The 24195-nt window shown below is 43.2% G+C and overlaps 1 protein-coding gene across 4 annotated transcripts in view; it reads right to left on the bottom strand.

The window, feature by feature from the left end:
* Nucleotides 1-24195, bottom strand: part of LOC139226422 (rab effector Noc2-like) — a 300066-nt gene that overhangs the window by 58153 nt on the left and 217718 nt on the right. For all 4 annotated transcript variants that reach the window (XM_070857183.1, XM_070857186.1, XM_070857185.1 and 1 more), the window contains one exon: nucleotides 9751-9922. In XM_070857183.1, coding sequence (XP_070713284.1) covers nucleotides 9751-9922 — 172 coding nt within the window. The remainder of the gene's footprint in view (nucleotides 1-9750; nucleotides 9923-24195) is intronic.

Raw genomic sequence — 24195 nt, 5'->3', positions numbered from 1 at the left:
GGGTTTAACAGCTTTGAAAGTAGCTAAGTCCCCAGGTCCGGATGAAATGCATCCCAGTTGTTGAGCGAAGTAAGAGGAAATAACAGAGGCCTTGACCATCATTTTCCAGTCCTCTTTGGATATGGACATGGTGCCGGAGATTGGAGGACTGCTAATGTCGTATCCTTGTTTAAGAAGGGAAAAAGGGATAGGCCGAGTAATTACAGGCCTGTCAGCCTAACGTCAGTGGTGGGAAAATTATTGGAAAAAATCCTGAAAGACAGGATAAATCTGCATTTGGATAGACAAGGATTAATTAGGGACAGTCAGCACGGATTTGTTAAAGGTAGATCGTGTTTGACTAACCTGATTAAATTTTTTGAGGAGATAACCAAGAGGGTCGATGAGAGTAGTGCGTACAATGTAGTATATATGGACTTTAGCAAGGCTTTTGATAAGGATCCGCATGGTAGATTGGTCATGAAGGTTAAAGCCCATGGGATCCAGGGCAAAGGGGCAAGTTGGATACAAAATTAGCTTGGAGGTAGGAAGCAAAGGGTAATGATTGATGGATGTTTTTGTGGCTGGAAGGATGTTTTCAGTGGGGTTCTGCCGGGCTCAGTACTGGGTCCCTTGCTTTTTGTGGTATATATCAACGATTTAGATTTGAATATAGGGAGTATAATTAAGAAGTTTGCAGACGACACTAAAATTGGCTGTGTGGTTGATAATGAAGAGGAAAGTCATGGGCTGCAGGAGGATATCAATCTACTGGTCAGGTGGGCAGAGCAGTGGCAAATGGAATTTAATTCAGAGAAGTGTGAGATGATGCACTTTGGGAGGGCTAATAAGGAAAGGGTATACACATTAAGCGGTAGGCCACTTAATAGTGTAGATGAGCAAAGGGACCTGGGAGTACTTGTCCACAGATCCCTGAAAGCAGCTTGCCTTTATTGGCCAAAGCATAGAATATAAGAGCAGGGAGGTTATGCTTAAATTGTATAATACTTTGGTTTGGCTACAAGCTGGAGTACTGCGTGCAGTTCTGGTCACATTATAGGAAGGACGTGATTGCACTAGAGAGGGTGCAGAGGAGATTTACTAGGATGCTGCCTGGAATGGAGAATCTTAGTTATGAAGACAGATTGTATAGGTTGAGTTTATTCTCATTGGAACAGAGGTTGTTGAGAGGAGATCTCATCGAGGTGTACAAAATATTGAGGGGCCTGGACATAGCGGATAGTAAGAGTCTATTTCCATTGGTGGAGGGGGCTATTATGAGGGGGCATAGTTTTAAGGTGGTTGGTGGAAGGTTTTGAGGGAATTTGAGGGGGGAGGGGGGGGCTTCTTTACACAGAGGGTTGTGGGGATCTGGAACTCACTGCCTGGAAGAGTGGTAGATGCAGAAACCCTCACCACTTTTAAGAGATGGTTGGATAGGCACTTAAAGTGCAGTAACCTGCAGGGTTACGGACCTAGAGTTGGTAATTGGGATTAGACTAGATGACCTTTTGTTGGTCAGCGCAGATATAATGTTAAGTACTGCAGGGAATAGAATACAGCCAGGGTGATCTCCTGGACTAGTTTTGATCGCCTGGATGGGTCGGAGAGGAATTTTCCGAGATTTTTTTCTCCTTAAATTGGCCTGGGTTCTTAATCTGGTTTTTGCCTCTCCCAGGAGATCACATGGCTCCAGTTGGGGTGAAGTGTATATGTTTTTAGTATAAGGGGTGTTGCAGTGGTATGGGGTGGATTGGTTGGGCTGGATGCTCTTTGCCTTTCCGTCATTGTTCATGGGTTTCTATGTAACCTTTAGGGCTGCTGATGAAAGGCCGTGCGGCTCTTTGTCGGCCGGCGCAGACATGATGGGCCGAAATGGCCTCCTTCTGCGCTGTAAATTTCTATGTTTCTAAGTAATCCCAGGGACGCTTGCGAACTGCTTGCGACCCTGGGATACGTGGGTCTTTACATATACGTAGAGGTCCAGGAGCGCGGGTCTATGAACCCCCTGGACCATCAGGTAGGTTCACACTTTTCTTGCGATTCGGAGGCATTTGTCCGTGGGAAGCCTCTGACCGCAAATTCAAGACCATTAACTATGTAATCAGGCGCGTTGTCTACCATAATAAGTAGCCTGAACTGTTCCTTTGATGAGAGACCAGTCATCATATCTGTGCCTAATCACTCATTCTCTGACTGAGGAGAAGCTGTGTTACAAAGTAGCAATGTCCAATACCAATGCATAAACATCAATCAACAGCATTGAATCAAATAATCTTGAAATAATTACAAATGTTAATTAAAATGGAGATTACTGACAATTACTTTGTAAATTTACTGTCTCAGTAAAGAATACTTATTACAAACTAAGTGGCAAATCAAATTTGTTCCATAAAAGGATGGGTGATGTGAAATTAAAATCATATTCCCATTCTTACCATAGCCAGCTACAGAATGCAACACCAGAGAGCAGCCAAAGAATTTCTAACATTTCATACACAACAATGGAAGTCACTATCTCAATTTCTCTCAAGTGGTAGCGCGCTTGTCGCGGAGTTAGAAAAGTTGCACATTCGAGCCTTGAACCAGGATTTCAACACACGAGTCCTGAAGGCACGTGAGCCAGCGGTCCTGGAACTTAAAAAAAAAACAGCTTTTCGTTGCCCTCAACTCCAACCTCGCTGTTCACTTGCTAACGGGCTTCATATGCCCTCCATTGCCACTATGTTATTATTCAGCCTCTTTCATGCTTTCCTGGCTCTCCCCCAACAATACTGCAGACATTGGTCACCATTTAAGGAGAATTCTCCATTCACAGAGACCCTACAGTTCAACCAAGGATAAAAGAAAAATGCCACACAGAGGAAAATATATCGGGCACCATTCCAAATACATTTTCCTTTTCAGAAGGCACCAAGGAAACCTAATCTATGACTCACATTGTAATCCACATCAAAACATAGCAGCAGACAGAGGAGAGACATCTATTCCAGAGGGAGTCAAGCACCACATCACAGTAAAACACAGGGGATGCACAAGAACACAGATAAACAAACATAAAAGGAGAGACACAGACACAAATCAATACAGCGAAACACAGAAGCATGACCACACAATATCCTACAAAAGACGTGCTTCAACAGCCAACATGCGGAAACACCTAAATCAACACATCAAAACAAACAAACACACACACAGCAGCAAAACACATTGCACAAAGACGTTTCCAGCAATATAAACACTTCCAACACAGAAATCACACCAAAAACATACATCATAGACCCAGAAAGTGCATCATATCACACAACACAAAACATCACACCAAGAAATCAATACAAATACAAACACATCATTGCCACAAACACAGAAATCAAAAGGCCTGAGAGTAGATTTTCAACTTCATTGCCTGGGCAATAATCTGGCAGAGCAAATTGCCTGCTCTTTATTGCAACCATGCTGCAGTGCTAACCTATGTGATGGTCCTGTGGAGTGACAGAGGGAAACACTCCTAACATACAGCGTTCACTTCAACTTCATAAACCAAAGAGGAAGCTAGGAGTTGGGTTGAACGGTCACTTGTCTGCAGACTTAAGCGAGCACCTACAGGCCCCTTTCCCTGTATTCTGATCTGCCACTTCTCAACCCCCAGCTACCCTGGCTTTGGAACAGGTGGCTGATGGATTGAGGTGTCTTAATACTCTCCAGAAGCTTTCTAAATGTTTCTGCCGCTCTTTGCGACACGATCCTTGGCATTAGCCTTGACGCAGTTGATGGCACTCTCACCCGAGTCAAAAGGTTGTGGATTCAACTTCCAATCCAGAGATTTGAGCATGTAATCCAGGCTGATGCACCAGTGCATGATTGAGGGAGTGCTGTACTGATGGAGGTGCCGTTTTTCACATGAGATGTGTCCCTTCTCAGAATTACATGAAAGATCCCATGGCACTATTCTAAGAAGATCAAGGGAGTTCTCCTGGTGTCCTGTCCATCATTTATCCCTCAATCATCACATAAAATCACATGTTCTGACCATTTATTTCAGTGCTGTTTGTGGGACCTTTCTATGCACAAATTGGCTGGTGTGTTTCCCATTTATTGAGAATATATTGTAACCCAAATGCACCTACCATTCTTATCTACGTGGGTAATGGCATGACACATAATTCATGTTGAAAATAAGCACCCTTCTTAAGAAATCAGTATATAGATAAATGGAATGTGGTGGATGCTGTTTGTAAGAGGGTAAAAAGTACACGCGAGTAAGAAGCATAAGGGAATTAGGAGGTTCTGAGGAATCGGGAGTTCCTCTGGTTTACGGTATGGATTGTAATATTGACCGATTATGTAAAACTCATTTCTGTATGTAAAGCACGCTTATACACTCGTATACATTGGGTTAAGAAGAGGGAGGCAGCAATGCCCGATGGCTACTTATGCTGGTTCATTAACCAACACTGCATTGACCCTTAGCACAGACTGATAGAAGATGAAAATATACACTCAGTACTGAAGAACAAGGGCAGTGGAGAATCAACAGCCTAGAAAGATAGCATACCCTGGGAAGCAAGACCAATCAACATGTCATGAGAAACTGAGGCAAAGTTGAACACATTCCAGAATGGTGACACCATGGGAGATGGACAGGTGGGGGGGAACCACTCAGCCAATCTGAGCCGTTGGCCAATCAGTGGTTTTGTAGGAGGGTCGCACAAATCAAAAAATCGTGTAACTGTGCTTGTAGAACTCTTGCACTTTGACGTGTTCATCGGAACATTTCCCGAGCATGTTCGAATAAAACCAGTTAACGAGGTTTCGTTTGCATGATTCCATGGTCGCTATACAATACGGGCAGGTGTCGATTCCTTAGGTCAGAGAGTCCACCTTGAGGAAGATAAGTCTTCTTTTTACCCCAACAGTGTTCCAGAAGGCATTTGACAAGGGGCCACTTCAGAGATAGGTTGCAATAATTAAGGCACACGGTTACAGAGATGGCTGGAGACAAAGTAAAAAGTAGGAGTAAAAAGATGTTTTTTTTACATTGGTGTCATATGGGTAGTGATGTGCCCCATTAATCAGCGCTAGGGCCTCTTTTGATTTCTATTTATGCTAATAATTTGGACATAGGCACAAAAGAAATTATACCACAGTTTGCTGATACCAAATTAGAGGGCAGAATGAAAAGACAACTCGGCAAAGTGAGCAGATAGATGGTATTTGCAGCACAATGCAGAGAAATGCTGAATAATACATTTTGGGAAAAACGCAGTGGAAGAAAGCCCCTCATAAATGGTAAGATTTTTTCTTATAGAAAGTGTTTACTACTTCAGTAGAAATGTGAAACGGAGGAAATTTTCACTAACATATTTACAATGTTACTGCATATAGTGACCAGCAGAATTCCTACCATCAGATATCATATATTGAATCTTACAACAGTAGTATCTTATAATACAAAGTACTTCCAGTTAAACATTTATGTGACATGATTTCAACAAATTATACAAAGGCATCTTTTTATCAGGTCTCCCGAATATTATATTAGCAGCACTGTTTTTGATAGCCAAGTGTGAAATGTAGTTTTAAAAATTGGCACTATTTAAGCTCATATTTACAATTATTCAGCAATATGATGACTTTAAACAATAACAAGAGGTTAGTTTTCCCATGCTTCCACTACATAGAAGTAATACGTCGTGCGGTATATCTGTTAAAATAATGTTGCCAATTAAAAGTGCTCCCTCTGCTTTACTTATCAATTTAACCCAACAGTTTATTAATTGCTTAGAAGGATAAACACATGGATCAAAGGATAATTTTTAGGATCTTGCAGCATTTTTCTGATGCTTAATCTGCAATGGCTCATTTAAAATCTGATTACCAATCAATAATGACACAGCATGTAAAAGTAATAGCAACTAATTTATCTTCATTAAATCTTGCACTCAACAGTGGGAATTATCCTCAAAACCATTAGGAAAACTATTCAGCAAGATATTCTCACTTTAATTTACATTATGGGCACAGCAAGTTAATTTCCCCCGCAATCAAGGCTTCAATATATTAAATGCCGAAAAACATTTAAACATAAGACAAATAAATTAGCTTTACAAACTGACTCAGCATGTAACCTAATTGTTTACTTAATATGCACTTGGAAGCACTGGCCCCATCACACACTAAAAACAACTGCTCAACTGACATTCATGCTCAATTATGGGCAAATTTTCCCTCATCCTAACACCACATGTGCTTTCATTTTTTTTTGACAGTCGGATAAGGATAAAGGCATGGAGATCCAGAACCCCAGATCTCTGGCCCATTTGCACTTGGCAACAGTTCCAGTAGGCCGTGGAGCAAGCAGTGGACATGCCCACTTGAAGCAGGCGGGACCCTCATTACAATATCTACATCATACACACTGGCACCTCCTGGGAACTTTTCCCTTGCTGAACATGGTTTCGAGGACAACTGTAAATAATGCCCATTGGAACTGGCATCCATGGTTTTTTTTAGGAGCCGAACAGTTTTGAGGCCATTTCTGCCCAATTTCCAGGACTTTTTTTCTCCTGGCATTTAGGTTCCTTTGTGGCAATTGTTTAATTTTTTTTTTCTGCAACACCATTCCTACCATCAATGTGTTTCCCAATGGGAATCCCCTGTATGAGGTGTTGGAAAAGGTGAAACACCAAAGGGATTCCAGGTAGGCCATGCTGCACAAAAGATACTGTGCGGAGCCAGATGCAGAACTGGGCCATCTGCTGTCACATGGGCTCTGCGGCTGGGGCAGCAAGTGACGGAACTGGTTAGCTGTGGCCTCGAGCCTGCACATGGGACGTCCTCTCTCTCCATTTCTTCTTGATTCTCCATCCCATAAACCCTGGCTAAGGCTGCTAATTGCTTGAGATGCCTTTTTAAAGCTCAGAATTTTTGTCCTCCTCATTGTGACACTCATGCAGAAATGTCAGCTCCTACCACTAGTGTGCTTCTTCAACTTATCCCCAGGTTGTACCTGAATCTACGAATCGAGATTTTTTTTTAAATGAGCTGACCAAGGTAATGTGAGTAGTATTAACAGATACACACACTGGCAGAATCAGCACCAGTTAATGACTTGCACCAGAAAAGGAAAATCGGCTTTCAATATATTCATTATGCTTTCAATTTAAGTATCTTGTGCGTACAGAAATCATCATTCATATCATTACTTTGAAGAAAAACAACCACTGGTACACAGTACGAGATGGAAATTATTATATTAAGCCATTAGAAGCTCAACGAGGCAGTATTTAAGCATAAATCAGCAGTTTTACTGCAACAAAAACTCAAGCAGTCTTTCTTTTCACAACTTTCTTCCCACCACTCCTTTCCAACTTCTACCACTACAACTTGCATTTATACAGCGCCTTTAATGCAGTAAAATGTCCCAAATCACTTTACAGGAGCATTATCAAACAACATTTGACAACGAGCCACACAAGGAGATATTAGGGCAGGTGACCAAAAGCATGGTCAGAGGCAGTTTCACTGGTGCTGGCAACCCCCTCCCACCGCACCCGATTGGTTATTTTTCATGTGTCCCAAGCCTCGAAAGCAAGGGACTAGGCAGAAGGGTCAGAGGCAAGTAGACTATAGGAATAAATGAGTGGTTGTAGTTGTAGATTCCATAGTAGGCGAATAGACAGCCTGGTTTGTAGTCATAACCGGGAGTCCTGAATTGTACATTGCCTCTCAAGTGCCAGGGTGAAGTGATACGTATGCTTATCACTATAATAAATCACATGTGGCCCATGCTGGAGCTGATCACCTTGTGACCTTTAGGTTTAATGTAAACTCCAAAAGTGAGCACTGCAGGGGGAGCTGCTTTAAATAGGGAGGCAGCACGAGGTGCAGTAATGTGTGTCTCCCGGGCTTTCCCCATCTGTTGGCTATTACATGTATTACATGGTACAGAGCATGGTTGCAAATACATCATATGAAGGATATCACAGAAAAGGTTGAAAAACATCTGAAAAGACATGGGTCATGTTGGAACCAATGACAAAGATAGAATATGGGATCTTGCAGAGGGAGCTTAAGGACTTGGGTGCTAGGTTACAAGATCTTATGGGAGATAATCTCCAGATAACTCCCTATTGGATGTTGAATGTTGGATGTAGGGTAAATATTTGATTAACGCTAAACTAATTAATTTAATTAAATAATGGGAAAATAGGAGGTGTTGCTGCTACTTTATGTGGGAGCTTCTGGACATTTTAGTCCAGGGCGACTACATCTGCGGCAAGTGTCTGCGGCTCAACGAACTTCGGCTCCGAGTTGAGGAGCTGGAGTCCGAGCTACAGACATTGCGAGACATCAGGGAGGGAGAAAGTTACCTGGACCTTTTGCTCCAGGAGGCAGCCACACCCTCTAGATTAAATACTTTAGAATTGACACTTGGTCAGGGACAGGAGGGTGTGACTGCGAGTGAAGCAGGTAAGGGGATCCAGGAGGTAGTATTGCAGGAGCCTCAGTCCCTGCACTTGTCCAATAGATTTGAGGTTCTTGCAACTCTTGAGGACTGCAGGGTGGATGAGCAGACTGATCAAGGCACCATGGTACAGAAAGTCATTCAAGTAGGGGGAGTAAAGAGGCAGGTGGTTGTAGTAGGGGACAGTATAATTAGGGGGATAGATAGAGTTCTCTGCAGCCGAGAGTGTGCGTCCCGAAGGCTGTGTTGCCTACCCGGTGCCAGGGTAAAGGACATCTCCTCCAGGCTGGAGAAAAACGGAGTGAGAGGGGGAAGATCCAATTGTCGTGGTACATGTAGGTACCAATGACATAGGTCGGACTAAAAAAAGAGGTTCTGCTGAGAGAGTTTGAACAGCTAGGGATTAAATTGAAAAGCAGAACCACAAAGATAATAATCTCTGCATTATTACTTGAGCCACGAGCAAATTAGCGTAGGGTCAATAGAATCAGGGAGATGAATGCGTGGCTCAGAGGTTGGTGTGGGAGAAGTGGGATTTGATTCGTGGGGCACTGGAGCGAGTTCTGGAACAAAGGAAGTTTATATGGAAGGGACATCTGAACTAAAATGGCCTCTACATCCTTACAGAGAGGGGAAACATAGAAACATAGAAATTTACAGCGCAGAAGGAGGCCATTTCGGCCCATCGTGTCTGCACTGGCCGACAAAGAGCCGCATGGCCCTTCATCAGCAGCCCTAAAGGTTACATACAAACCCATGAACACTGACAGAAAGGCAAAGAGCACCCAGCCCAACCAGTCCGCCCCACACCACTGCAACAACCCTTATACTGAAACATTCTACACTCCACCCCAACTGGAACCATGTGATCTCCTGGGAGAGGCAAAAACTAGATAAAAATCCAGGCCAATTTAGGGAGAAAAAATCTGGGAAAATTCCTCTCCGACCCATCCAGGCGATCGAAACTAGTCCAGGAGATCACCCTGGCCGTATTCTATTCCCTACAGTACTTACCATTATATCTGCGTCGACCAACAAAAGGTCATCTAGTCTAATCCCAATTACCAGCTCTAGGTCCGTAACCCTGCAGATTACGGCACTTTAAGTGCCCATCCAACCATCTCTTAAAAGTGGTGAAGGTTTCTGCATCCACCATTCTTCCAGGCAGTGAGTTCCAGATCCCCACAACCCACTGTGTAAAGAAGCCCCCTCTTAAATCCCCTCTAAACCTTCCAGCAACCACCTTAAAACAATGCCCCCTCGAAATCGACTCTTACTATTCACAAGACACCAAAAACACCAACCTTTTCCTCTAGCCCAGCTGTACGATCGGTTGACAACAATACTTTTTCCAGGCTGCAAGGTCTCCACCTGAATAGGCCGCAAGTGCAGCTCATTGTTTCTAGAAGTGCTTTTCAATGGTAGGATGTACTTTGGCAATCCCTTGTAAAACCAAGCTCCAGATCGCTTCCAAATCTGTCAAAGATAAGGATCATAATTAAGGTGACAAATTAAACGTTTTGGCAAAGTGTAATAAATTTTACATCCCGAGCATCACTCAGCTCAGTGTACATACATTTACTATGCAATTCCATCCCTCCTCTTCCTCCTAAATGCTGGTTAAAGTGTTCAACATTTTGCAAAATACTTTATGAAATTGGTTATGGAAAATATTAAAAAATATTCCGAGGTAATTATCGAGGAATCTTTAAAATGTGCTATTGATTGAAGTCAATAAAATATTGATTAAATAGCATTTGGCAACTGGAAAGCGCTAGAGGCAAAAATATTTGGCACATTTAAATTGGTGTTGGAAGCTACAATGGAAGAATTGCATTAGCCGAGGGATGAACTTCAAATGGGATGAATGGCCCCTGCTGGCCCTTTACCTTTCTTATAAAACAGCTGCATAGTAGTGACTCTCTATTTTCTGTAAATAATATTCACAAAGCCAACTGCACTCTGAAATAAATAAGGCTTGATGGACCCAGTGGGCTTTTCCTGCCTTGTCATTTTCAGATGTTTGCATAAATAAAAGGCCAAGAAGTCATCCCATCAAGGCCCATACAAATCTTACAAATAGCAGAGATTCCTAAAGCAGGAAGTGAACAGAAGAATAGCTCATTTCTGTATACACCTTGTATTTTTTTTTTTATTATTTGTTTGGGCATCGCTGGCAAGGCCAGTATTTATTGCCCATCCCTAATTGCCCTAATTGAGAGGATGATGGTGAGCCGCCTTCTTGAACCACTGCGGTCTGTGTGGTGAAGGTACTCCCACAGTGCTGTTAGGGAGAAAGTTCCAGGATTTTGACCCAATGGCAATATATTTCCAAGTCAGGATGGTGTGTGACTTGGAGGGGAATTTGCAGTTGATGGTGTTCCCATGCACCTGCTGCCCTTGTCCTTCTAGGTGGTAGAGGTCGCTGGTTTGAGAGGTGCTGCCGAAGAAGCCATGGCGATTTGCTGCCGTGCATCTTATAGATGGTACACACTGCAGCCATGGTGCGTCGATGGTGGATGGAGTGAATACTGAAGGTGGTGGATGGGATGCCAATCAAATGGGCTGCTTTGTCCTGGATGGTGTCGAGCTTTGAGTGTTGTTGGAGCTGCACGCATCCAGACAAGTGGAGAGTATTCCATCACACTCCTAACTGGTGCCTTGTAGATTGTGGAAAGGCTTTGGGGAGTCAAGAGGTGAGACACTCACTGCAAAATACTCAGCCTCTAACCTGCTCTTGTTGACACAGTATTTATGTGGCTGGTCCAGTTAAGTTTCTGGTCAATGGTGTCCTTCGGATGTTGATGGTGGAGGATTCGGTGATGGTAATGCCGCTGAATATCAAGGGTGGTGGTTAGACTCTCGCTTGTTGGAGATGGTCATTGCCTGGCACTTGTGCGGCGCGAATGTTATTTGCCACTTATCAGTCCAAGCCTGAATTTCGTCCAGGTCTTGTTGCATGCGGGCATGGACTGCTCCATTATCTGAGGAGTTGTGAATGGAACTGAACACTGTGCAATCATCAGCAAACATCCCCACTTCTGACCTTATGATGGAGGGAAGGTCATTGATGAAGCAGCTGAAGATGGTTGGGCCTAGGACACTGACCTGAGGAATTCCTGCAGCGATGTCCTGGGGCTGTGATGATTGAACAATCACAACTATCTTCCTTTGTGGTAAGTATGACTCCAGCCAGTGGAGAGTTTTCCTCCTAATTCCAATTGACTTTGATTTTACTAGGGTTCCTTGAAGCCACACCCGATCAAATGCTGCCTTGTTGTCAAGGGCAGTCACTCTCCCCTCACCTCTGGAATTTTGTCCATGTTTGTATTGCTTCTGTAATATGCATGTCTGTGCATTAGAAAAGCTCAGGACATTAATCTTATAGGGAAACTGTCTTCACGAAAGAAGTGTTTGTTCAACTTATCCTTTTGTTTGAGGAAAGGAAATGCACGGAAGAATAATGTTTTATTCCATCACAATGTCACATGCAAGTGGTACAATGGTGTGTTTTAACATTATTTACTTCACAGAGTGAAATAAAAGATGGATCATGCTACTTTCATGAAGTGGTGCCTCCTTGAACGTGTGATAAGTTATTGAGCAGCGCCTGAATAGATACTTAAAGCAGCAAATCATTCAAATTAAAAATAGTATTTGTTATCAATCCTTTGGAGAATATCCTTTTCAAGATTTTGCTTTAAAATAATTTACAGCTTCTATAAGGTAGATCCTGTGGGTCTCAGTCTCAATCCAAACTTGGGTACAGTGCTGGAAAGTATGAGAGCTTATTGCATCTATCCTTATACCGTGTGTGGTCACGTAAAGGTTTTAGACTGTAGGTGACCACAAGTACGCAGCCACAGCAGCTCAAACCCAAACAGGTCCAGCAGAGGATTATATTGGTGTACTTCCTTTGCAGATAAACAAACAATTTATTTTAATTCATAATTTGATGATTAAAAGCAGTATCTTAATAAGATAGTTCCTTTAAGAGTTAAGTATTAAGGATTAAGGAATCTGAAAACCGGTTTCAAAGTCACATTTACTACTGTAGGAAGTCTTAGTGGAACATATGGACCGGGTGCAGTGGCATTAATTTGATGGCATCATTATAGTGGGGCAGAGTAACAAATTTTAAACTTACCCTGCAGTGCTCATGTCATGCTTCAGAATTTTGTTTTTGAGCATTTTTCCACAGAAAGAATCTAGAGTTACATTAAAATGTGTGACTTTAAACGGAGTTAATTTCTTGGGATGGCTCCATGTTGGACTGTGGATGAGAAGTTAGACGGAACGTGTTTAACCTACTAATTGGGAATTATTTTTTTCCAGACACTTAATAATAAGTGATTTGTTAGTTTATTTGGGTAATCAAAAAAAACACCTCTCACCCACTATATTGAAAAATCCCCTGATCTTTGACTGTGAAAGGGGCAGTACAAGAGAGAGAGAGACTTTTGGGGAAAAAAAATAGCCACAATAGCAGTCAGCTTTGCCTCTCCCAGGAGATCATATGGCTCCAGTTGGGGTGGAGTGTAGAATGTTTCAGTGTAAGGGGTGTCGCAGTTATGTGGGCGGATTGGTTGGACTGGGTGCTCTTTACCTTTCTGCCATTGTTCATAGGTTTATATGTAACCTTCAGGGCTGCTGACCGAGGGCCGTGTGGCTCTTTGTCGGCCGGCGCAGACACAATGGGCCGAAATGGCCACCTTCTGCGCTGCAAATTTCTATGTTTCTATGTAAAAACAAAAGCTGTCACGCATTCACGAAGGCAGCAACATTAGAAATGCGGAGGATAGTTAGCAGATCTCTTGTTTAAGTCAATTAAGATGTCCCTCCAATCTAGGGTAGCAAGGCATGTTCTTATGTTGCATCACAGGAATATAAGTTGTATTGATTGAACGAAGGGAATCATCCCCGTTCTGACGAAGGGTCATCAACCTGAAATGTTAACTCTGTTTCTCTCTCCACAGATGCTGCCTGACCCGCTGAGATTTCCAGCATGTTCTGTTTTTATTTCAGATTCCAGCATCCGCAATATTTTGCTTTTGCAACAGTAATGACATAATCAGAGAGGACCATTTAAAAAAATATATGGTGTCGTTCGCAAGGCAGGAATTTATTGCCCCTCCGTGGTTCCCCAGGAAAAGTTGGTGGTGGGCCATCTTCTTGAACTGCTTCAATCCTTGTGATGAAGGTGCTCCCACAAAGCTATGAGGTAGGGAGTTCCAGGATTTTGACATGGAACAATTAACAGTGATACATGTTCAAGTCAAGATGGTGTGTGACTTGGAGGGGAATTTGGAGGTGATAAAAAGAATGCACTAAGTGTAAATGTTTAAATTCAATAAATTAGAATAGCTAATTTCTTGTGGAAATTTTACCTCCCACGATAAATTGTTGCTTTCGAAGTTTTAGAGCATTCTATATATTTGGGTACTAAAATGAACAAGGGAGAATTTCACTTACCATGAAGTAGAGAAAGGCAGTCTGATTATTAATCTAAATATACAGACAGATATTTTGCAGCCATCTCTCATATTGAGAAATAACTGGAACAAAAATATTGTATAGAATAATGCTAAGCAATTGATTAATTGAGAGTCATTTGACAGATATGATACTAAGGTACAATTTTCAACACCAAAATCTGATGCCAGCCAGTTTGCTATTCCAATAAAGCCAAATGGACATCTAGACAGTTGTGGCAATAAAAGTGACTTTTGTATCTGCCTACATGTATTGAAAGCACAGCTGCATCAAATATAGCTAAAAGTGGTTTCTAGTCAGTCATTGTTCAGTGAAGATCACATTTTACATCAACCAGATCGCAGCTTTAACCAAACAATCATCTCCAAATCTTTCCCGTCACTTACTGTATAATTCAGTTATAGATTATACACAATACAACAATTCCTTACTACATGTTAAAAATAAACATTTTAACAAAGAATTTAGAATTTCTGAATTTAGGTCCAGTTTCCAACTTTCTTATCATGCTTTTGTATTCAATCTCTTGGCATGAACTCCTACATTACATTTTTTTTTGTTATATAAATCCTTAGAGGTTGATGGATAGGTATCTGCCCATTTAAATCTCTTTACCCTAACACTGCACTGGGAAATTTACCATTTAAGGTATAGTTTTGATTTTTATTCTGGGTTTCAAAATATATTCCCAAAATTTTCTCTGTATGCATCTCCCATTTAACTGTTCTTTCCCCCAGGTTATTTACCATTTTATCTTTCTCCTGCACTCTTGCCGACACGTTTACTGCTGCTCCCAGTTTGGTATCGTGAAGATGTTATATTTGCTCTTTCGTGTACAACTCAAGATCATTTAGATATATGGACTAATCATTGTCTGCCTCTCCTTTTTCACAGCACTGACCCTAGTTTGTCCAACAAATTTCTTGTGTGGCACTTATTAACAAATGCTTTTTAAAAGTCCACAAACAACATTGACCACCTTACCCTGTTACTATGAGCTATAGCAGATACATGGAAAACTTTGCTTAATGAAACCAAGAAAAACCAGTTATAAAAGCAATCATAAGAACTGTCCATTGATTGCTATAGCTTACCTTATCTTGCACCAAGAGCAAGAGGAAATATGAATGGCTGTTGAGAAAATTCCAGTGATTAAAAAATCTGTATCGCCACACCTCTCTCTGAAAGTATAACGTCAAAAGGCCACTGGCTAAGCAAACAAAGAGCTGCACACTGATTGCGTTAAATATGGTCTACAATATCCAGCATGTCTGAAAGTCATGTGCAACAACATAAACCAGCTGTTCAAGCCCTAGAGCAGGCCAGCCAAGGATTGAAAAATAAAATTCAGCTGAATGAACAAATAGGGATCTAACAAAACCATCTTCAACACACAAGCCCTACAGATAAAGTAGAAAATGGGCAAAAATTGTGGTCAGAAGTGTACCCCCGGAGTATAACTCCAACCCGCGAAAGAATTACAAATCTACCGGCTGATTTATTCGTAATTAGCTTCATGCCAGTAACCTCACTAAAAATATAATTTTTTGATAAATTTAGACATAATTAAAACTGTAGCCCTGTGCCTGTTTGCATCAACTATAACATTTCCATGGACAATTTGCTGGACAGTTGCTATTTCATGGCTCACATGTTTGGCTGGTCAACTTGTACATTGACAGGCCATGAGTTCCGGATTTCACGCATGCGGAAATCCCGAACTTGCGGTGGATTTCAAAGGCAGTGTGGCGGTGTACTCAGAGTATGCCGCTATACCGGGCTAATAAAGTTTCTATTCAAATAGCAATTCCTCTGAATCTCATACTGGACAATCAGTTAGGTTTTTTTTGGTGCATGTTTTGCTCATTAAGGCGAGTGATTTTACTACGGAGAAGCTCAAAACTTTTCTATTTCAGACACATAGCACCAATAATGCAACCCACCTGCAATGTTTCCAGGTCCTGCCCTTTATCAGGTGCTCTCTGCGTCTACAGATAAGGCAAGCCAATTTGCATATTTTCATGGCAATCCGAACGTGTAGTGCAGGACGTACTGGGAGTGTGCTGAGATTGTGGAGCAGCATTTCTGGTGTCAGAAGTTCTTAAAAGATAATGAGCAACTCTTAAATCAAGAATTACAATTGGGCACCTTAAAATAACTTGGTTCCCCATTTAGTGATCAGGCACACACCTGCACCACTCATTCTAAAGATTAATAAGAGTCATACTGACTGAGAATACACAGTGTCCCGACAGGTCTTTTGTTCTGAGGCCCAGTCATGTTGTTTGGGAGAAATGAGGTTGCATTTTAATAGATTCTGATGTATAGCAAGATCCAATGGAGTCAAAGCTTATTTGAAATTACCTAATGATCACAGCAGTCACCAAGTTCCTTCGGTAGCCAATTCTGCTCCCTTGTGCTCAGCCATATCTTCTTATAGTAACATAGAATCATAGAATAGTACAGCGCAGAAGGCCATTCAGCTTCTTGGTGCCTTTCTTCTTTTTGCTGTTCCATCATTAGGCTTCTTTGCAAGGGAAAGTTGTGGAAGACACAGCAGCCAACAATAGACTTACAGGCCTCGAATAGGTTATATGGTACAACTCCCATACATCAGTGCAAGCAACGGAATCAAAGGTGTCTTCCACCATGACCACATTGTAGTTCTTGTCAATGGATGGCATACGATTGTTGTGAGCCTCGTTGCAGTGCATCTCCTTGCGCCCCTGCCCACGCAAAGCCATCATTGGGAGTAGTCGTAACCCTTCAAAGAAAGGTGGCATGTTTGATGGAGCAGAATGAAGGAATCATTGGAGCTGCCAGGGAAATGCACATTTATTCACATGCTTCTATTGCTGTGTTCGCAGACCACCTGTACATTAATGGAATGGTAGCTCATTCTACTGATGAATGGCACAGCATTTGGGCTAGCAGTATGTATGGCCACATGAGTACAGCCTATACTCACCTATATTTGTGGAGAAATTCTACCCGTTAATACAAGCTTTTTCTAGTTGCTGTCTGCTTTCCACAGGAAAAGTGAAGAAATCCCTGGCAAAGTGGCAATTGCCATCTTGATATAATTGCTGACGAAAGTTTGGTGTAATGTGACTAAAACCTCCTGCAATTGCTTGGAAGGACCTTGCCACATAACATTTCAAAACAGCTGTAACCATGACAGCCACTCAGAGTTACCCTTGTGCTGGAACTGATCTAAGTGTGGCTGGAATATATTGCAGACTTCAGTGAGGTTCTTCCTTCAGACATCAACGGATGCAGTGACAAGTCTCTTTAGATAGATCAATTGCCAGGCCCTGGCCCTCTATATAAGTCAGTGTAAAAATGTGTCTAGTTTCACCTGCCTCTTCAGTTCATGCTCTCCTCCTTCAGAAACTGACATGCAAGTTCATAGAAATACCCCCATCTGTAAGCTATCAAATAACTAGCTGTATAGTCACTGACAAAAGAGCAAGTACAGCTTTATATAGTTATCAAGAAGTCTACAACTAATCCCGAGAAATTCCTTCATGCCACAAGATTGAAATAAGTGCAAAAACAAAGGCACTGAAATTCTGAGATCCTTGATCTGTTGTCAGAAGACCAACAGCATAGGACTTCAGCCCATCGAAAAGGCCCTGACTCTGACTGCACCAGAAATTGCAGGGTCAGCTCATCTCAATGTTGCTAGGCTAGAAAAGGTGCAAGTTCCATCAGCAAATGCTGAAATGTTTCTGCAACGTCTGCAAAATATGTGGGGGGAGGAGCAGCCGCAGTTGTAACAGTTAAAGACAGAATTCCTTAAAAACAGAACCAGAATGTCAGAAGATGAAGACACAACTCCAACAGGTACAAGAAAGAGCAAAGGACTTCTCAAGAGAATGATGTAAATACTCTTCAGAATTAAATTAGGTAGAGGAGGAATGGAATGGTGCGAGTAACTGGCAAGGGACCCGAACAGTTGCCAGGAAGGTGTGGAAGGCGGCAGCACAGGTAGTGAGTGACAACTCTTCAATTCCCAGAACACCCCCTCGCCCTCGTCCCGCTTCCCTGTGCAGGAAGAAGTTTAATGACTTCACAAGTTCAGCAAAGTGTGATAGCAGCAAACTGACATTCATTTTCTTTTACCTTTTACACATTCAGCCAGTGATCCTGTAAGGGTAATAGCTTCACTTCAATTTTATTCCACCCTATTCTACACAAACATAGAAAATCCACAGTTCCTCGCCACATGGAAAAGAGCAATTGTTGTAGCAAATTGGCAACACAATGATCATATTATTATCCCGTATGCTTGTCACCCAATTATGGTTGCAAAATTCTTCTCTGTAATTATGTTTGTTAATATGTGAAAACACCTTAGCACCATTCATTTGGCTTCTTAGCTACTCTGCTTTGTGCACAACTATGAAACATGGAGCAAAAGAATCACACTAACTGCACTACTTGATCTCAGTAAAACAATTCAACCATAATCTCATCGGCAAACTGAACTGATATGGGTACACCAATACTGCCATCAAGTGGTTTTACAGCAACACATCTGCCAAAACTTAAGTAGTGAAGTTAAGCACATTGCAATTGGAACCCAGAATTATAATGCTTGGGAGTATCATAAAGAATATCAGAGATCCTTTATTATTCCTAATTACGATCAATAAGCTCGCTTAATTTAACGCAATCCAGCAGGATTCTGCCCAAGAATGCCCACTTTAGGCCTACGCCTGAGTTCCTTACACAAAGTATCTGGAAAATGACCTATAAGTAAAGAGTTAAAGACAAGTTTGCTGATACTTAAAACTGGACTCCAAATTTTAGGATCCTGAATATTGCTAGTAATCGTTTACTTCAATGAAAACAATCTCTTCAGATTGTGCCAAGGACTTTTGAACCATAATACATTACACCTGCTTACTCATCAACAATCTCAAACCACTGTAAAAAGAATCAGATCCAACTGTAATATTTTTTCCATTGACACTACCAAGAACTTTCATTCAAAACAAACTGGATCATATTAGTGCAATCTCAGTAAACACAAGCCAAACTCAGCAAACATTCAAACGTTCAAGCATTGATGCCTTTTTGCTTTTGCCACAAGTATGATCGTGCAGTTTTGATAATGTAGCTCAATTGATTGATATCAAAAACAACATCTGATTCATAAGATAATCTGTCTCATCTTCAAATGGTTTAGATTTTCCTGCTAACCCAGAACATTGATGAACTCGCCAATGTGAACAAATGAACTTTCATTTATGTAGCACCTTGTCACATCAGTATATCTTGGAGCACTTGACAACCAATACGTTTCTTTTGAAGTGCAGTCACTATTAGGCAAAAGCAGTAGCCAGTTGCACACAGTAAAGTCCCATAAATAAATATGAATGAGATAATTTAGTATTTTTTTTTGCTGTTCCGCTTTGAATAATAGCATGGCATATTTTACATCCATCTGAAAAAGCAGATATGACCTCAATTTAATATCTCATTTGAAAGACTTCACCTCTAGTAATGCAACACTCCTTCAATATTGCAGTGAAATGTCAGCCTAAATTATGCGCTCAAGGTCTGGTGTCGAGCTTGCATTTACAACCTTCCAACTCACAGGTGAGAATGCTAACAATTGAACCAAGCTGACAATATGTGGGGTAATGTTCCACTTGTGCAAAGACGCTTTCTGCCAGGAATTCCTACTGGAAGATCATGCATGTCCAAATGTCTGAAGTCAGAAAATTACCTGTTCTTTTGCAAACAAATCTTAATGGCCTATATTTTGCGGCCCCTCCGGGTGCATACACATCCGTAAGGGCTGCGCAAGTTCTGGGTTTTTGTGCGCGAAGTGCATGCGCGAAAACCTGGAACTTGCGAGTCTTGACAGACCCAACACATTCCTGGGAAATGGGCATCCGTAGACCCAAGCGTTGGACTATTTGTCCAACTTCTGCCCAGCCAATGCCCATGAAATTCTTATCCCTGGGAAAAATACATTTTTTTCAATCATTTAAACATTAAAACACTTGTAGAATAAGGCAAGGTTATTTTTAGCCCCTTTAAAACATCGAAATTTATTTTTCAAAAAAATTACATATTTGTTTTAAATATTTAATTAAATGGCATTTTAATTTTTTTACTGTGTTTTTTTAAACTTATTTGATGTGTGCATGTATTTTTTGGAGGTATTCCCATTCATGCTTATGCGATTTCTATACATACGGAATTCCCCATAAGCATGAATGGGGATCCCCTTCTTTCATTGGTTGGGCCAGCCCATGTGACCCCAGGCTTGCAAACCGCATGACCCCGTGGTATACGTGGACCTCTACCTGCAGATACCCAGAGAGGCCCAGGACTGCAAGTCACCGTGGATCCCGAGGCCCCAGGTAAGGCTCCAACCACAAATTCAGGGCCAATATCATAAATGCTTTCACCAATTCAAATCAGAAGTTAACTACTTGTTTCAATTTCCTGACTATACTTTGAATTAACCAAATTACACAACAGGAAAAAAATGCACTGAGCTTGCAGTACAAACTAAAATTTAAGATGAAGCAAAAATCAAAAGTTTCATCATTTCACATCTCATACTCTGCATTCAACTCCTAAAATAGAGAATAGGTTGAACAGTAAATCAGTGCTGTAAAATCTTCATAGTAATTTATCTCGTTGCATCACACCTCATCTCCAAATTCATGGTCACCAATAGTTGAGTAGCACTCCCTCAATTTTGTTTCTACTGCCACATAGTTTGTCCATCATTGTTTGACTCTAACCCTAAAATAATTATTTCTCAACAGATTTATTGTCTAATTTCTTACCCAGCGTGATTGTCTTTTTCGTTGCCTCACTGATTATGTAATTATTGCCCCTTATCTAATTGATCATGGAACTTGCCATTAACTGAAAATGTTAACGCTATGCAAATATTTTCAAATCGAATTTTATTGATCTAATCCTGCTTAGGTTAAATATATGAATATTCCCCAACTTGAATTGTGCAGGCTACTGCAATGCAGCTTTTTTAAAACAAATCTAAATAACTTTGATTGTTAACCTCATTTAATTAAATTGGGTATTAGAGTTTCACAAAACCATGGTGCATATGATGTGCGCAAGTGGCAAATGTATATCTAAATGACACAAGACATGTCTGAGTAATAAGCATGGGTTTCGACCCACAATTTCAGACCTTATTTTCAGTGTAAATGTTATTATGTCACAATTTTACAAGTGTATTCTTATCTTCAAATCATTTCTTGGTATTGCTTCATTACCCCAACAACTACATTGTCATTTGCAACACTGATTAACAAAACGGAGCTGGATGCATTCTAAGAACTCCCTTACGTTTTAAATACAATTGCTGTCTTATTCCACTCTAATTTATGACTGCAAACCTGACTGAATTGCCTAAAATCTCATCCTCAGTTTCTTTGGCCCCAAGTTTCCACATGATTTGCTCCTGATTTTTTAGGAGCAACTGGTGTAGAACGGAGTATCTTAGAAATCGGAATTCTCGTCATTTAGTTTGCTCCAGTTCTAGTCAGTTAGAACAGTTTCACTTTGGAACAGAATTTTTTTTTCAAAAGGGGGCATGTCCAGCCACTTACGCCTGATTTCAAAGTTTCGTGAGTGAAAACTTACTCCAAACTAACTTAGAATGGAGTAAGTGAAGAATTTTGTACGCTCGAAAAAACCTTGTCTAAACTTTAGAAAATCAGGCGTAGGTTACAAATCAGGCGTAGGGAATGGTGGGGGGGTTTAAAGGGAAGTTTACAAACATTAAACACTTCAGTTTTACAAATAAAGAGCCATCATCAATAATAAATGATAAATACATCAATAAATCAATCAATAAATCAATCAAAAAAAATTAATAAGAAATAATTTTTTTTTTTAAATCAATAAATGAAATATTTTCTACTTACCGACTGCAGCACCGGGAGCCCTCCAACAGCATGCTGGGATGCCCCCCCTCCCCCAGTGTGTCTCTATCTCTCTGTCTGTCTGTGTGTGTCTCTCATTCTCTGTCTGTCAGTGTCTGTGTTTCTGACAGCGAGGGGAGGGGGAGGAGGTGGGTAGAGGGAGAGAGGGGGGGAGCAGAGGGAGGAAAGTGGGAGGGATGGGGGAGAAGGAGGAGGGATGGGGGAGAAGAGGGAGGGATGGGGGAGAAGAGGGAGGGATGGGGGAGAAGAGGGAGGGATGGGGGAGAAGAGGGAGGGATGGGGGAGAAGAGGGAGGGATGGGGGAGAAGAGGGAGGGATGGGGGAGAAGAGGGAGGGATGGGGGAGAAGAGGGAGGGATGGGGGAGAAGAGGGAGGGATGGGGGAGAAGAGGGGGGGAGGGAAGGAGATTGGGGGGGAAGGAGATTGGGGGGGGAAGGAGATTGGGGGGGAAGGAGATTGGGGGGGAAGGAGATTGGGGGGGGAAGGAGATTGGGGGGGGGAAGGAGATTGGGGGGGGGAAGGAGATTGGGGGGGGGAAGGAGATTGGGGGGGGGGGGAGGAGATTTGGGGGGGGGGGAGGAGATTGTGGGGGGGGGAGGAGATTGTGGGGGGGGAGGAGATTGTGGGGGGGGAAGGAGATTGGGGGGGGGAGGAGATTGGGGGGGGAAGGAGATTGGGGGGGGAAGGAGATTGGGGGGGAAGGAGATTGTGGGGGAAGGAGATTGGGGGGGGAAGGAGATTGGGGGGGCGGAAGGAGATTGGGGGGCGGAAGGAGATTGGGGGGCGGAAGGAGATTGGGGGGCGGAAGGAGATTGGGGGGCGGAAGGAGATTGGGGGGCGGAAGGAGATTGGGAGGCGGAAGGAGATTGGGGGGCGGAAGGAGATTGGGGGGGGCGGATGGAGATTGGGGGGGGCGGATGGAGATTGGGGGGGCGGATGGAGATTGGGGGGGTGGAAGGAGATTGGGGGGGCGGAAGGAGATTGGGGGGGCGTAAGGAGATTGGGGGGGAGGAAAGCAGATTGGGGGGAGGAAAGCAGCAGATTGGGGGGGTGGGAGGAGATTGGGGGGGGAAGGAGATTGGGGGGGGGGAAGGAGATTGGGGGGGGGAAGGAGATTGGGGGGGGAAGGAGATTGGGGGGAGGGGGAAGGAAATTGGGGGGGGAAGGAAATGGGGGAGAGGGAAGGAGATGGGGGGCATGGGGGAAGGAGAAGGGGGGGAAGGAGAAGGAGAAGGGGGGAAGGAGAAGGAGAAGGGGGGAAAGAGAAGGAGAAGGGGGGAAGGAGAAGGAGAAGGGGGGGGGGGGAGGCTGAATGGGCAGGGCCCGTCCCCAGCACCAGATTTACAGGTAGGTGGCGTTGGGTCGGGTCGGGGGGAGCGCGGGTCGGGGGGGGGGGTGGTGGGAGGGAGGTCGGTTCGGTTCGGGGGGAGGGAGGGAGAGGGAGGTCAGGTCGGGGGGAGGGAGGTCAGGTCGGATCCAGTCCGGGGGAGCGGGAGTCGGGTCGGGAGGCGGGGGGGGGGGCGGGGGGAGCGGGAGTCCGGTCGGTGTCGGGTCCGGTCCGTAGGCGGGGGCCGGGGGGGGGGGGGGGGAGAAGGGGGAGCGGGAGTCGGGTCGGGTCCGAGGGCGGGGGGGAAGCGGGAGTCAGGTCGGTGTCGGATCCGGTCCGGAGGCGGGAAGCGGGAGTCGAGTCGGGTTGGGAGGAAGCAGGAGCTGGCCCTGGGAGGAGCCTTATTCACGCAGCCCCAGTGAGGCCATTCGGCCAGGGCTAGCGGCTGCGTGGTTCGGCCCCTCCCACACAGTTTTGGGCGCCTGGAGCTACTGCACTTGCGTGCCCACTGTAGCGCGCATGTAAACAGTGCCGGGACCTGGCTCCGCCCCCTACAGCTCCTGCTGTGCTGCACCGAGGTCCAGAGGGCCTGCAGGGAGCTGGAGAGTTTTTTTAGGCGCACTTTGTGGCGCGAAAAACGGGCGTCCAGGTCGGGACTGCGCCGTTCTAGGCGCGGCTCGAAATTTGGGCCCAATGTTACTATTTGATGGTCTATGTGGTATTTCAAATATAATAGACAACTTTTTTTTCTTAGTTCAACCAAGACAGACTCTGCCTGAGCTCCATCAATAAGGAATTCACTTTCTATGATGTAATTCATTTCCTCAATTAATAATAACACCCTTCTCCTCATTCCCGTCTCTAATTCGGTGAGTCACCATGCACAAGTGAGTAGCAACATCTAGTTGTGGCGGAGGAGAAACAGGAACCTGTTATTTGGATAGCCACAAATTACTCTTTGAGGAAACACAGCAATCAGCTGTATC

This window comes from Pristiophorus japonicus, chromosome 16 (genome assembly GCF_044704955.1).
Source record: "Pristiophorus japonicus isolate sPriJap1 chromosome 16, sPriJap1.hap1, whole genome shotgun sequence".
Lineage (NCBI taxonomy): Eukaryota > Metazoa > Chordata > Chondrichthyes > Pristiophoridae > Pristiophorus > Pristiophorus japonicus.
Note: the sequence above shows the minus strand (reverse complement) of the source record. Positions and strands in the feature narration are given on the sequence as shown.